Source organism: Amblyraja radiata, chromosome 7, assembly GCF_010909765.2.
Source record: "Amblyraja radiata isolate CabotCenter1 chromosome 7, sAmbRad1.1.pri, whole genome shotgun sequence".
Classification (NCBI taxonomy): Eukaryota; Metazoa; Chordata; class Chondrichthyes; order Rajiformes; family Rajidae; genus Amblyraja; species Amblyraja radiata.
The window spans coordinates 37,447,082-37,462,897 of NC_045962.1; the positions used below are offsets into that span (position 1 = coordinate 37,447,082).

General features: G+C 44.7%; 1 protein-coding gene across 1 annotated transcript in view; it reads left to right on the plus strand.

Annotated features, from left to right (window-relative positions):
* Positions 1-15,816, plus strand: part of trpm2 (transient receptor potential cation channel subfamily M member 2) — a 130,461-nt gene that overhangs the window by 81,637 nt on the left and 33,008 nt on the right. Inside the window, exons 19-21 of the mRNA XM_033024204.1 lie at positions 818-1,034; positions 4,060-4,178; positions 6,143-6,275. Of these exons, the coding sequence (XP_032880095.1) occupies positions 818-1,034; positions 4,060-4,178; positions 6,143-6,275 (469 nt within the window). The remainder of the gene's footprint in view (positions 1-817; positions 1,035-4,059; positions 4,179-6,142; positions 6,276-15,816) is intronic.

The window sequence follows — 15,816 nt, forward strand, 5'->3', positions numbered from 1 at the left end:
TTGTGATCATGGCTGATCATCCACAATCAGTAATCCGTGCCTGTCTTCTCCCCATATCCCATGATTCCGCTAGCCCCAAGAGCTCTATCTAACTCTCTTTTAAATTCATCCAGTGAATTGGCCTCCATTGCCTTCTGTGGCAGAGAATTCCACAAATTCACAACTCTCTGGGTGAAAAAGTTGTTTCTCATCTCAATTTTAAATGGCCTCCCCTTTATTCTTAGACTGTGGCCCTGGTCTGGACTCCCCCAACATTGGGAACATTTTTCCTGCATCTAGCTTGTCCATTCCTTTCATAATTTTTTTGTTTCTATAAGATACCCTCTCATCCTTCTAAATTCCAGTGAATACAAGCCCAGTCTTTCCAATCTTTCCTCATATGACAGTCCCGCCATTATTGGATTCTGATACTTATGGAATGAGGCCCAAGAAATGGCAGCAGAGTGGCGCAGTGGTAGATTTGTTGCCAGAGCCCCGGGTTTAATCCTGACGATGGGTGCTGTCTGTTCATAGTTTGAACGTTCTCCCTGTGACCACGTGGGTTTTCTCCTGGTGCTCCAGTTTCCTACCACACTCCAAAGACGTACAGGTTTGCAGGTTAATTGGGTTTGATGAAATAGTAAATTGTCTCTAGTGTGTAGGTTAGTGCTAGTGTACGGGATGATCGGTGGGCCAAATGGCCTGTTTCTGCAATGTATCTCTAAAGTCTAAAGTAAAGTCTAAAGTCCATTCCATATTCTGGCATCTGTTACCTCAACAATTTAAATAGATTGAAAGTGGCTGTTTGTCTTTGATAAATATTCTGCTTTCTTTATAGCAAAGAGGAGGATGTGAAGCCTTTATCCTGTTGGCAGCAGCTGAGAGCATTCTACACAGCTCCAGTGGTGGTCTTTTATTGGAATGTGTTGGCATATTTTGGCTTCCTCTGGCTTTTTTCCTACGTTATCCTGATTGATTTCCACAGCCAGCCTTCCGGGAGAGAATACCTTCTCTACGCCTGGATTGCAACCCTGGTGTGCGAAGAATTGCGACAGGTGAGACCTAAACGATCCAACTTACTCTGAGAGTCAAGCCGCATCTATGAGACAAAATGTGTGGAATATAAAGCAGGTTATTATCTCAACAGAGAAAGATTATAGATGAGTCGGGTAGAGTGCGAGTTCTCTCTTCTTATGCATGAATTGCAAAAGATTAGCGGGCAAGTGCAGCACGTGATTGGAAAGGCAAATTAGCTTCCATTGCAAGAGGGTTTAGGTTTAGAGGTTCGGAAGTATTGTAGACAGGTGGTGGTGAGGCTACATCTGGTGTACTGTGCACAGTTTTGGACCATTTAATTAAAGAAAGATATATTGAAATCGGAGGCAGTCTAAAATATATTCCCAAGGATGAGTGGGTCTTCCTATATCAAGCAGATTAGAAATTAAGTCAACATTCTTCGGATTTGCAAAAATGAGGGATGAACTTGAAACATAAGGTCTTGAGGAGGCATGGTTGAGGAGGTAGATAGATTCATATTTATACAGCATGGAAACATGCTTTTCAGCCCACCTTTCCCATGCCAAACAAGGTGCCCCACCTACTACACTATTTCCGCCTGCCTGCACCGGGCCGGGACGCTCCCGGCAAGCAGGCCTGACTTGCCCGTGCTATCCAACCTCAGAGGAGGGATCGCCGGGAGGACCTTCTGGCAGGACCGGGAACCCAGATGAAGGTTCGTCGGTCAGCGGGACCTTGCCCGAAGGCTTGCAATCGGCGGGAACCCACCCGAAGGCTCGGCGGTCGACAGGACCGGCTTGAAAGCTCTTTGGACGGCATAACCGGGAAGGAGCTGGAGAAGTCTGATGCAAGGAGCAAGTACTGGTAGGAGGGTGAACCACTGTAATGCCTCCAGCACCTTCAGGTAGGATGCAGGAGGCGCTCCCGGGACACAAAGATGGCCGGGCGAGGAGAGAGACATTGTTTCATGGAACTGTTCTAGTACATCGAGCACGCAGGCAGACCGGACTTTGGACTTTGAATAAAGACACCAAAAATGGCAAGGATGAGGGTTGATCTTCTAGATGTGTACAAGATCATGAGGGAAATAGTTAGGATAAAAGCACAGTCATTTATCCAGAAAAGCAGAATTAAGAACCAATGGACGGACCTTGGGTTAATGAGTAAGGGGAAAGATATCATAGGACCCTGAGGGGCAACCTTTTCACACTGGGGGTGGTCAGTATATGGAAAAAGCTGCCAGAGGAGGTAGTTGAGGCAGGTACAATAACAACATTTAAAAGATACTTGGACCAAGTGCATGGATAGGAAAGGTGTAGAGGGATATGGTCTGACGGGACTAGTGTAGACAGGTCATCTTAGTCAGCTTGGAAGTTGGCCTAAAGGCCTGTTTCTTGCTGTAGGACTCTCTGACTCTAAGTGATGGTAAAATTATTATCTCTTCTTGGGGATTATAGAATAGCATAATTAAATATAGCCCTACACAATGTCTGTGCCGAACATGACACCAAATTCAACTAATTTGAACTAATTCACACTGAGAGTTGTGAGTCTGTGGAATTCTCTGCCTCAGAGGGCGGTGGAGGCCGGTTCTCTGGATACTTTCAAGAGAGAGCTAGATAGGGCTCTTAAAGATAGCGGAGTCAGGGGATATGGGGGAAAGGAGGGAACGGGGTACTTATTGGGGATGATCAGCCATGATCACATTGAATAGCGGTGCTGGCTCGAAGGGCCGAATGGCCTATTCCTGCACCTATTGTCTATTGCCTATTGTCTAAGCTCCTATACCTGCATGTGTTATGCATCATTCCATCCCCTGCATATCCATATGCCTAAATATCTAAAAGCCTCCTAAACACCGCTAACATATCAGCTTCCATGACCACCTATGGCAGCGCATTCTAGGCACCTGCAACCCTGTGTAAAAAGAATACTTGCCCCACAAATCTCCTTGAAATGTTCCTCGAACTACCTAAAATCCAAGCCCACTTGTCTTGGATATTCAATAGAATAGAATAGAGTAACATTAGGAATACAGTTGAGAAGTGAAACCAGGAAGTGCTTTCTGCACAGACCCCAATGCATAGACAGCTATGCATAGAACAATGAATCTACGGGTATGTTCAGAAAGTCCGAATTTTTGTCGGGATAGAGGAAATGGGATGAAAATGTGCAAGCAGAGCTGAGATATACCCTTGCTCCGTTCTAACTAAGCAGCTATCAAACAAAACAGCCCCTTGCTTCTGCCTCTATACTATTGGGAAATGAGAGGCTGCACAGGCTGAAAATTTGAGCATAAACAAAGTGCTCGAGGAACTCAATAGCTGGCAGCATCTGTGAAAGGAAATGGAAAGATAATGTTTCGGGTCTGAAGCCTTCTTCAGACGGATCATTATTTGGGAAAGGAGATAGAAATGGGCAGTATGGAGTTGGGGAACCATAAGATTGAAGGGAAGATCCATAGTGGCAATAATATCTGTAATGGTGTGGGAAATGGTGGCCTGGTGCTCGTTGGTGGGATCAAGTGTTGGATATGAGGCCTCTGCATGGTCGAGATCGACTAGTCAGACTACAATGGCACCTCTCTATCAGCGGGCCTGATGACAATGATGAGGGCGGCGCAGTGGCGCAGCGATAGAGATGCTGCCTTACAATGCCAGGGACCCGGGTTTGATCCCGGCTATGCATGGGGTTTGTATGTTTTCCCTGTGACCACATGGGTTTTCCCCAAAATCTTCGGATTCCTCCTACACTCTAAAGATGTACAGGTTTGTAGGTTAATTTGCTTCGGTATAAATGTAAATTGTCCCCAGTGTGTTTAGGATATTGTTAATGTGCGGGGATCGCTGGTCGGTGCGGACTCGGTGGGCCGAAGGGCCTGTTTCCGCACTGTATCTCTAAACTAAACTAATATTGGGATTGGTACTGAGCGAACGGGGGGATGTGCAGTCGGAGTGCTTGAGATTGGTTGGGTAAGAGGAATGGAGAAGTCAAGACCATTGTAATATTACAATAGTGATCTGTCTTAACCCTTATCTAACTTGATATTTGTTTGCTTTGCAGTTTCTCTACGATCCAGACAGTTTTGGATTCCGAAAGAAGGCACTCCTTTATATCAACAGCGCATGGAATCTGATGGACGTGGCTGCTATTTTGATCTTTATAGTTGGGCTCGTTTGCAGGTTTGGGGCTGTTCCATTCGCGTATTTTACCCCCTGATAAAATTCACATCCAACCGCACGCCCTAGCCAACTAAGGGATAACACTCCTCATACTCACTGTGATACCAAGGTGCTAAAGCAGTGTTGATAAGGTATTGTTTTGGAGCAGCAGCATGGAACCAGGCCCTTTGGTCCACCGAGTCTGCGCCAACCAGCAATCTTCCATGCATCAGTTCTATCTTACACAGTAGAGACAATGTTGCCAGGACTTTAGGGCCTGAGCTGGAGGGAGAGGTTGAGCAGGCTAGGACTCTTTTTCTTGGAGCACAGGAGGATGTTGGGTGATCTTATAGATGTGTACAAAATCATGAAAGGAATGGATCGGGGTGACATGGATTTAAGGTGAGGGAGAAAAATTCAATAAGAACATGAGGGGTAACATTTTCACACAAAAGGTGGTGGATGTATGATATGAGCTGCCGGAGGAGCTAGTTGAGGCATGTACTATCACAATGTTCAAGAAATATTTAGACAGGTACAAGATAAGCAGGTTTAGAGGGATATGGGCCAAATGAGGCAGGTAGGACTATTGTAGATGGGACATGTTGGTCAGTGTGGGCAAGTTAGACCAAAGGGCCTGTTTCCATGCTGCATAACTGTGACTCTATGATCCCTTCATTATCACCCACAGCCAACAATGGACTATTGTGGGCTCCACCTTTTCTTGGTCATCAGTGACAACTCAGATTGTTCTGAATATTTGTATACCTCTAGTTTCCCTCTCCTGTCACTGTCAGGATTTCAAACCAAAATGTCACTTATTCCTTTTCTCCAGAGATGCTGCATGACCTGCTGAGTTACTCCTTATTTTGTCTACCTTGAAAAGTGGCAACCAGAACTGCATATAATAATTCAAATCTTGCAATTTGTACCTAACATACTTGTGCTTCAATATGTTTCCAATATGTATCTCTTCCACCAACATCACAACCTTTCCTAGTAACCAAGTCTAAGTTGTGAATAAATAATTCCTCCTGAATGCCATTCATCCATATGATTAATTCAGTTAGTGGAAAATCCCTCTCTGCCCTCTCTCGCACTTCATCAGATGAAAGCACATCAATTTTTGTTCTCACGTTTCTTTATAAGGAAATAGCCCTTCCATCTTACTTTACAAATCTTGCATTACAACTGTTGCATACAAGAAATCCTTTCAACCCTTGCTCACTCTTCTAAATTCTTGGAGACATGCTTTAGCTTCCCACTAAAATTACAAACTCAGTAGCTAATTTAAACCTCCCTCGCAGAAACCAGTACCAGTTCTTTTAATGCCCCTGTCCCACTTAGGTAACCTGAACGGAAACCTCTGGAGACTTTGTGCCCCACCCAAGGTTTCCGTGCGGTTCCCGGAGGTTTTTGTCAGTCTCTCTACCTGCTTCCACTACTTGCAACCTCCGGCAACCACCTGCAACCTACGGGAACCGCACGGAAACCTTGGGTGGGGCGCAAAGTCTCCAGAGGTTTCAATTCAGGTTTCCTAAGTGGGATAGGGGCATAAGCACTCAACGGGTTTGTTGAATTTAGACCAATGATCTAAACAATTGACTTTGCATTTCTTTAAAGAAAATACTGTTTTTTATCAGGTTATTAATGCAGTTCTCCTTTAAAGAACTCTCCATATAGAATATGCTGTTGACTTCTGATATAATGCAGAAAAACAAGAAGGAGTTACTTGTGAATTTCACACTGTTCAAATTTCTTAAAGAATGGAATGCTCTAAATAATCGTTTCAGGGCACAAGATCTACACTCTCCTCTCTCAGTTTATAATTAAAGGCCTCAATCCGAAATATCACCTATTCCTTTTCTCCAGAGATGCTCCAGCATTTTGACTTATTCCAACATTTTGTGTCTATCTTCGATTTAAACCAGCATCTGCAGTTCCTTCCTACACATCCACTTTCTCATCTTGTTTTGCCATTTCAGGTTGTTTCCAGCAACATTTTACCATGGAAGGGTCATTTTTGCCCTGGATTTCATCATTTATTGTCTGAGATTGATGCACATCTTCACTGTCAGTAAAACACTTGGGCCAAAGATTATCATGCTGGAGATGATGGTGAGCTCTTGCTGAACCTGCTTTTCTTATGTATGTGTCACCCATGTGAAAAACAGCTTTCAATGATCTAGAAAATTCACAACCCACTTTGTCATCTTCCCTCGAGGGTAGACTCACTAATTGAGCCCCTCTGGTAGAAAAGAAGTAAGGCTCTGAGCCTGACAATGTCAAGAAGTAGTAATGAGAATCAGGGTCATGAAGCAAGACCTGCTCTGTCAAAATCTGCCGCCCAACAATGTGCCACAAGGTAGGCTAGTCTAGAAGGTTAGATCACACGGGATTCAGCATGAACTAGCCAAGTTAATGTAATATTAGCATGGTGGAAGGAGTCAGAGAGTGGGAATGGAATTGTCATTATTCAGATTGGAGGCCTGTGACCAGTGGTGTGCCAGAGAGATCAGTATTTGGTCCAACATTGTTCAGCATCTATATTCCCGATTTGGATGAGAATGCAGTTGGTATAGATTTGCAATAGACAATAGGTGCAGGAGTAGGCCACTTGGCCCTTCGCGCCAGCACCGCCATTCAATGTGATCATGGCTAATCATCCCCAATCAGTACCCCGTTCCTGCCTTCTCCCCCTATCCCCTGACTCCGCTATTTCCAAGAGCCCTATCTAGTTCTCTCGTGAAAGCATCCAGAGAACTTGCAGATCACACCAAAATTAGTGGTGTAGTGGACTATGAAGGTTATCTAATAGTAAGATTAAACGAGAACTTACCAGTTTGAAGTTTGATCTTGATTTTATGAGGAGTTACGATGAGCGATTACGTGAAGAAGGGCCGTCCGTCTGCGTGCGCGTCAATCTTCAAAGCAGCGGTGTTAAATCACAGATAAAAAGAAGACCTGAGAATAGTAAGATTGAAGAAACTAGAACTTACATGTGACCTTGATAGTATGAGGGTGGGAGCGGTGGGCACGTAATCGCTCATCGTAACTCCTCATAAAATCAAGATCAAACTTCAAACTGGTAAGTTCTCGTTTAATCTTACTATTTTACTTCGGAGTCTACGTGAAGATTTCAAAGCTCTGTGATTTTACGCCGGTTACGAATCCAGGCGTCACACCCTGAATGGATTGACCATGGATGCGTGTAATCATTAAAGCATTCAGACATTACGTAGTTAAGTAAGGACACTGATGCTTTAAATTAAAGAAAAGTTTTTTAAAACTAGTTTCCCCTCCCAACCTTGGGGGTAAACTATGGGACAGAACTTAAAATGGTACGTGCAAACAGCCCCCAGTCCGGTAATAGGTTTGTTATAAAACCGGTGGACCGTTATTTCATTCGTCCATCCTGCAGCCACTAGGATGTTGTCAAGAGGCACGTCCATTGCTCTTGCTGCCGACGTAGATGCAGCCCTGGTGGAGTGAGATTTAACCATATGAACGTTCACTCTGTTACCGCCATTACCCCCTTTGACCATCTGGAGATGGTTTGTGTTGACACCTTCTGGTCTGTTCTGAGCCTCTGTGGTTCTCCGTAACTCTCAGATAGTGGTGTTAGTATGTTACCACACCCACAACCGTAGGTCCTCTGGATATGCCAAGAACTGGATCTCCATCCCTGGCATTCCTGGCCTGCTATGTTTATATCAGGTTCCTGATTACGAATGTTATGTTGTTCATATTGGTGGTCATGTGGTCCAACCATAGCTTTTGCAGTGTCTGGACTCTTTGTCAGCATACCACCTTCAGGGTTAGTTATAGGTGGTCCCCACTGTCAAAGTAGGGTTAGTACCACGATCACATCCCATGTCCGTGTACCTTGGTCTTAGAGGTATTAGATTGTAAATTCTCTTCATGAATTTTGTTGTAAAGGGGTGCGTTCCTATCGACCCGTGCCCTGCTTGCAGCATCAGATAGGAGGAGAGTGCGCCTCTGGCACTATTGATTGCACTATAACTTTGTTTATAGTTATAGTACAGAGTTGATAGGAAACTCCAAGACATCTGTTATCCGAACTGTGTTGTATTTGTTCGGACAGTCCTATGCCTTGAAATGGCCTCCTCAGAATCTGCAGACCAACAAGTTAATACGTTCGTGTAGTGGATGATTACTCCCTGTAACTGGGTTCACTAGGAGGTCCCTGCTCTTGGGTACAGCCAGAATTGGCTGGACTATAGTTCCCAAAATTGTTGGGGACCAGGCTTGCGTAGGCCAATCTGGCACTACCAATATGCCTGTGGCTTAGTCTTGCTTGATTTTGGTCAAGCATCGGTTTGTGAGACAATTTTGCAGAAAGCATGCATAAACAATCCTCCCCAATTGAGGGAGAAAGCATCCACTGCCTTTGTTCCTGGATCCTGCTTGCAGGACACATATCTGGGTAACTGATGGTTTAGTCTAGATGCAAATAGATCAAATCTGGTATGCCAAATCATGTAGTTATTTCGTTAAATACTGCCTGATTCAACATCCATTCTGTGTTGTTATTAAACATCCGTGATCCAGCATCTGTCACCGTGTTATATCTACCTCGTAGATTTCCCAAATATTCCTCTTGATACACCAGTGCCAAATGAGGTTCGACAATCTGTCGTAAGATACAGATTTTACACCACCCTTGTTAATGGATATGTGCCACGGCAGTGGTGTTATCAATCTGAATTTGAACAAGCACCGGTTGCATATTGCTACAGAAACCCTTGAGTCCAAATTGTGCCCCCAACAATTCTGGGTAATTGATTCCATGTGTTGGAGAATTACAGACTCCTGCTCATTCCATCTGCCCCCACAGCTCTAGACTGTGTTAGTGGCTCCCCATCCTTAGCCGCTAGCATAGGTCTGAAGAACCCTTGATGGCTTTCAAGCAAATCTACTTTGAGCTTTCTCACGTTCGTTATCCACCGTAGTTATTCAACAATGGCCTCTGCTGGCAATCCATAGTTTTGCAATTTTGCCTGCATGGAATCTGAGTGTTCGTTCCTTTGCTCGCTGTAATTCTGGTAATGCAAAGGCCCGTACGTACTGCTGGAAATGCGGCTATTATTTGCCAATTACACTCGCTGTTTTCCTGATAGATGGCTAGTATTTGACTATCAGGTCATAGCAGGCTTGATTAATATAGTCGTTTGCCCCTAGGCAAAGTCACCAACATATTTACTGTTTTTGATAGTAAATTCTAGGTAATCAATTACCCTTGTAGGTGTCAATTTTGATTTAACTGGATGGATGAGGTAACCAATTCTATCAAACAGGGTTTCGGTTTGCTTTGACTGATGCTTCTGCCAATTCTTGGTGACTCCAAATGAAATTGTCCAAATATGCCATTACTATGTGGTTCTGAGACCTTTGTAGACCCAGAATTGGTTTCCGTAGTTTTGTCAATAGTCTAGGAGCTGATGTCAACCCATTTGGCAGATCCATACCATCCAGTTAAACTTCAAATATCTCCTGTTCTTAGTGAATAGACACCGAATAGTATGCATCTTTGAGGTCGATGCATGCCATGTGACCATTTTATAGGAAGCTCCTATAAAACAGTAGTTAGACCGTAACAAAATTACTGTTTCTAAAAGTCTATACTGCACAAATGAGTTAAACCTGGATGAAGTGACATCCTCCATCTGTCACATGTCCTGAATGGCAATCCTGCCCAAAATTACTGGGCCTGCCTCGAAGACAATTCCAGTCCAAGTTCCAAGTCTGCTTGGAACCTGTGTATGTTGTGCAGTAAAATTATCACGTTATTATCTGTTTTTTTTTTGTTTTTGTTTTTGTTTTTTTAAAAACCAGTTCTGAAATTTCATGTTATTGTCATTTTGAACAAGAACACAAGAGTAAATTACCAACATGTAACTGCTCCACAATCCCTTGTTTCAGTAAACCCAGACCCACCTACCTCCATGGCTACCGGTGGTCTTGTGGTAAGCCCAAAGGTCCCTGATGCGGATTCCTTTTCTCTCCTTGATTGGGAGTAGGACTGGTAAGGAGTGTGGATTCCATGTTTCTCCCGACCTCTGCTTGGGTCTGGTCTCATCATACTGAGCCTGCCTTGTAGGACAATTCTGGCCATTATTTTGAGTCTGCCTTGAAAGACGACTCTGATCATATTTCCGTGCCCAGCTTTCAAGCTACCACCGGATTCAGTGAACCGCTTACCCCCTATGGAGGTGTGGGGTGTGTTGTCGCCTATGCGGATATTCTGCCAACTGCTGGCTCTTGAGGCCATATGCATGCTTCAGTATGTTCATACTTTAAATTCGAGATCAGTTACCTACTGATCATTCACACTCCCCTCCACTGAGAGTGAGGTTCGTAGGCAGCCCTGAAAACAGGTGCTGCCACAGGCCCCTGAGGATACCTGTGCTGACATGGCCCTTCCAGTGGACCTAAATGAGATTCTAGCTTTGGTCAGACTGAAATGGACCATGAATGCTCCTCTCCTCAGAGCAGGAGACATTTGTGCAGCCCTGAAAACAGGTGCTGCTGCCTGCGGGTTCTCCATAATACCCGGGCTGTCAAGAGCTAGATTCCATCCAGGGAAGCACCCAGTGGAACCTGGATGATTGCAGAAGCACTTATTTTCTGTTTGTTTGTATGGAAGCTTATTATTCCATTTATGTAAAGCATTTTGGTGTTGACTTAACAGTGCAATATAAGTAAAACTTACTTACTTCCTTTCTTCTGCTTGTCCCTGGGAAGGATCCCCCCCCCCTCTTCTTTGTACTCTGATTCAGAGTGGTTTCTTCCACATGTAGTTCCCCCTCCAATGGGGAAGACATTGGGCTGCCCCATGTGCGAGGCTCCCGGCACCGGCACTGCTGTAGGCCGTGCTGATACTGCTCCCTCCTTTGGAGCAGATTATTGTTGGAGCAACTTCTCCATAAGTTGCTCCATGTGGGAGAAGTCGTCCTCAGACGCTCTCCGTTGAGGGAGGGTATCCCTCTTCCCCGGACTCATCTGAGTCAACGGGTTCGTTTAGACTTGCGGGTGGTATTACGTCCCGCAGGTCAACCATGGAGCTCCTGCTCCCGCGCAAAGTCTCCTGCCGATTCTGCTGTCGGCGCTAATGTCAGGAACAAGACCGTCGCCCGCTATTTGGAAAGCTGCGGTCTTCGGCAGCCGACATCCCCGCGGGCCGTCTCCTCGACATCTGGGCTCTGAAAAAAACTTCAAGCCCGAAAGAACGCAGGTAAGTGATTCAACTTCCCTTACCTGCTCATCCCGACGGCCTCGGAGGACTCAGTGCCTGCCAGTCCGTCGTGCGTGTTGCGTTCAGACGTAATGACGCGCACGCAGACGGACGGCCCTTCTTCACGTAGTCACTCATGTGACTCCGAAGTAAAATATTACACCAGGGTCCAGATGAACTGATACAATGAGCCAAAGATAGACAAATGGAATTTAACATGGACAAGTATGAGATGTTACAATTTGGTAAGTTAAAAGGCAAGCCTTTCTCATAAAATGGCAATAGTGTGTAGAGTGATGTACCTACATTGGTATTGATCATATAAGTCGTGATGTTATGTTACACTCACACAAGATGTTGGTGAGGCCACATTGTGTCCCTTTTTTGGTTATTCTGCTATAGTAAAGATGTTGTTAACCTGCAAAAAGTGCTGAGAAGATTCATAAGGATGTTGCTAGGCCTGAGCTGCAGAGAGAGGTTGGGCAGTCTGGGACTATTCCTTGGAACACAGGAAGCTGTGGGATGATATTATAGAGTTGTATAAAATCACGAGGGGAATAGATAGAGTGAATGCACAGTCTTCAATCATGAACCAGAGATTTAAGGAGAGAGGGAAAAAAAGTAATAGTCAAGAATGTTTTATTGTTATGTGTCACAAAACAGAACAATGAAATTCTTACTTGCAGCAGCTCAATTACAGGCTTGTAAACACAGTACTCAATGCCTCAATTGCCCTCGGCAGACAAGCTGGCCTTGTTGGAGTCCCTGGCTAAGATACAAAAGGCATTAGGGTATGTTGTCTTGTGTTTGTTAACCACAGAATGTAGCTCCTCCAGTGCTAGACGGTGGCCTGCCTGGGGTGGGATGTAGACCGCGGTCATGATGATAGAAGTGACTACCCTCGGGAGGTAGAAGTGACGGCACTTCGCCACCAGACGTTGCAAGTGCGTAGAGCAGGAGTTGAACAGGACTGCCATGTCTGAGCACCACAGAGAGTTTACGATGCCTTTGTTTGGCATTGTAATCCCCTGCACTTCAGTCATAATTTCAGGCTGCCTGGTCAACCACATTTCTGGACACAATGGCCGTCTACCTGGTGTTTCCTAGCACTGTACCTAGCACTGTACACTGCTCACTAAACATCTAACCCTCCTCAAGCTGGGGGAATTTTCCACACTCTGGGAATCGCTTACAACCAGTTGATGTTGGAAGATCGCAAAAGTGCTAATCCATTTAAATGGACTAGCGCGTATCAGTTTTAGCACTGTTTTTCCATTTTCTTTGATCCAAATAAGTTCAGAACTGTTGTATTCGATCATTTGCTATTGTGCTGCTGGCAAAATGTCTTTTCATGGAAAAAAAAAACCCAGAGGAACCTGAGGAACAACCTTTACACACACACAATGGTGGGTATATGGAACGAGCTGTCAGAGGAGATAGTTGATGCAGAATTTATAACAACATTTGAAAGACATTTGGACAAGAACATGGATAGGAAATGTTTAGAGGGATATGGATCAAGAGCGGGCAGGTGGGATTAGCGTAGATGAGGCATGGGCAAGTTGGGCAGTAGGGCCTGTTTCTATGCTGTATGACTGTATGACACCCACACTGCTCTAACCTGTCTCAGCTCCCTGTCATGACTTCCTACACATTTTGTCTGCCAACCAGCATCTGCAGTTCTTTCCTACACTTTTTGTTAGCTTCACTACAAAATCTCCTCAAGGTATGGCTACTTTGAAGAAGGTCTCCTCCTCTTTCCGATTAAGATTCTGCAACACCCTCCGCCGCTGCACCTCTGTAATTCCTCCTGCTCTCCAGTGTCAAAAGAAGGGCCTTAACTCAAAACGTCACCTATTCCTTTTCTGCAGAGATGCTGCCTGGCCTGCTGAGTTAATCCAGCGTTTCCTGTCCATCTTCGGTGTAAACTAGCATCTGCAGTTCCTTCTGACACTTAATGAATGCATCATTGGACTAATAAGGCATATATCCTAGAAGGCCCTTGAAATTAGACAATAATGCAGCTTAAGAATAAAAAGGGAAAATTAATTTGCTGAGGGTATATGATAGACCTCCTAATAGCACAGTTCAGTAGCAAATTAGGGGATTTCAACTTCCACTATATTAAAGGGCCTGTCCCACTTACGCAACTTTTCAGCGGACTGTATGCGACCTTCAAGCTCGGGGGCACTTGCCCGAAAAACCACGAGCTGGAACGACCGTCAGCGTGGACCACACACACACACACACACACACACACACACACACACACACACACACACACACACACAAACACATCGCAAAGGCGGGGCCCAGGGAAAGTAGGGGAGAACTGTCTGAAATTCACACGGTGCAAAGCCAAGGTGATACCCGCCATGAACAGGAAGGTTAAGGTTAAGCACAGTGTACGGTAAGTCCTTTAAAAGAGCGGGGAGGGGAGGAGGGAGGGGAGACGGGGGTAGAAGGAGTGGAGACACTTTTAAGAAGCCAGACTACTTTTAATAAGACAGAAATACCAGCAGTGAAGTTTAGCGGGCATTTTAACATTACCGGTCGATTTTCCTTGTTCCTGAAAACTCGTACTTACGTTTTTTCCCCCCAATGAGCCAATTAAAATACCTGGTCAGCAAGGGAGATTACCTACGGCTACCTCGACTACCTACAACGTGACCCCACTACCACTGCACTACGACTTCAAAAGTATCGATTTTCTTCATGGCTACCATTTTTCAATATGAGGCCGCAAATAATTACCACCATGTGGGAACTCCTCTCGACCATGAAGGAGACTTACCAGAGACAACCTACGAACATGTGGCGACCATGTGGCGAGCTTGTGGTGAGCGCAGAGTCCCCTGAACTCACAAATAAGGTCGCCATAGTGGGACAGGCCCTTAACTCACTTATAAAAAGTGTAGTTAACAATTTTCAAGTACATACACAGGAGAGCTTTTTGAGAGAGTACATTGATAATCCTTAAGAAAAAGGCCAATACCAGATTTAATTTAGAGAGTGTAGTAGCAAAAATAGTTGAAATGTCAGTGGAAGAGTATTTTAGAATTAGCCGACAATGTCTGTTCAATTCAAAGGCTCATCCAGATGCTTCTTAAATGTTGTGCGATTTCCTGCCTCTTACAGATTACAACCACTCTCCAGGTGAACACAGTATTCATCTGGACATGATGGATATAAGGAGCAAGCAGAAATGCCACTAAGATAGAGTATCATTGCATTGAATGGAGGAGCTGACTCAAAGGACTGTGTGGCCTACTCCTGCAAATATTTTCTACCTATGTTAGCATCTATCTGATCAAAATATTTTCCCTTATTCCACAATCTTGATTCTGCAACTCTATTTAAAGGGCAAGTGACGGCCTATATTAATACCAGCCTAAAATACATTCATTACTTGGCCTGCAACATCTTCTGTGGTTGAGAATTCCAGAGTTTCACCATCCTTATCTCTGTCCTGAATGCCTTACCCCCATATCTTGAAACTATGCTCCCAGGTTCAAGAAATATAGACACAGAAAATAGGTCCAGGAATAGGCCATTCGGCCCTTTGAGCCACCACCACCATTCAATATGATCATATGGCTGATCATCCAAAATCAGTACCCCGTTCTGGCCTTCTCCCCATATTCCTTGATTCCGTTAGCCATAAGAGCTATATCTAACTCTCTCTTCAATACATCCAGTGAATTGGCCGCCACTGCCCTCTGTGGTAAAATAATTCCACAGATTCACAACTCCCTGGGTGAAAACAACCCCACCCAGTCAGAGGAAACATTCTCACTACATCAAGCCTGTCAGCCAATCAGAATTTTGTCTGTGTGCATGAGGACTTGACTCATTTTTTAAAACTTCAGTGAATATAGATCTGGTTGATTGAAGTTCTCCTCCTACAATAGTCCTGCCATATCAAGAATCTGTCTGATGAATCCTGCTGCACTCTCTCTAAGGCAAGTGTATTATTTCTGATGTAGAGACGTAATAATTAAGCTGCAAAGAGTGAAGATTTACAAGGATGTTGCCAGGACTTGAGAGCCTGAGCTATAGAGATAGGTTGGACAGGCTTGGACTTCATTCCTTGGAGTGCAAGTGGCTAAGGGGGTTATCTTATGCAGATGTATTGTGAATGCACAATCTTTCACATGAATCTGGAGAAAGATAGACAAACATTTAGGCAGCATCTTGTCAAGCGCTTGGATCAAGCGCTCGGTGGGCGGCGCGACTCTCGTCAGCAGCGGCCTCTGCAGTCCGTCTGTGTTTTATTATTTTTTGTATCGTTTTTATGTAGTTTTTGTTATTTTTTTTGTTGGGGTATGTGTGTGGGGGGGTGGGGGTGGGGTGGGGGGAGGGGTAACTTTAAAATCTTTCCCCTGCACGGGAGACCCGACCTTT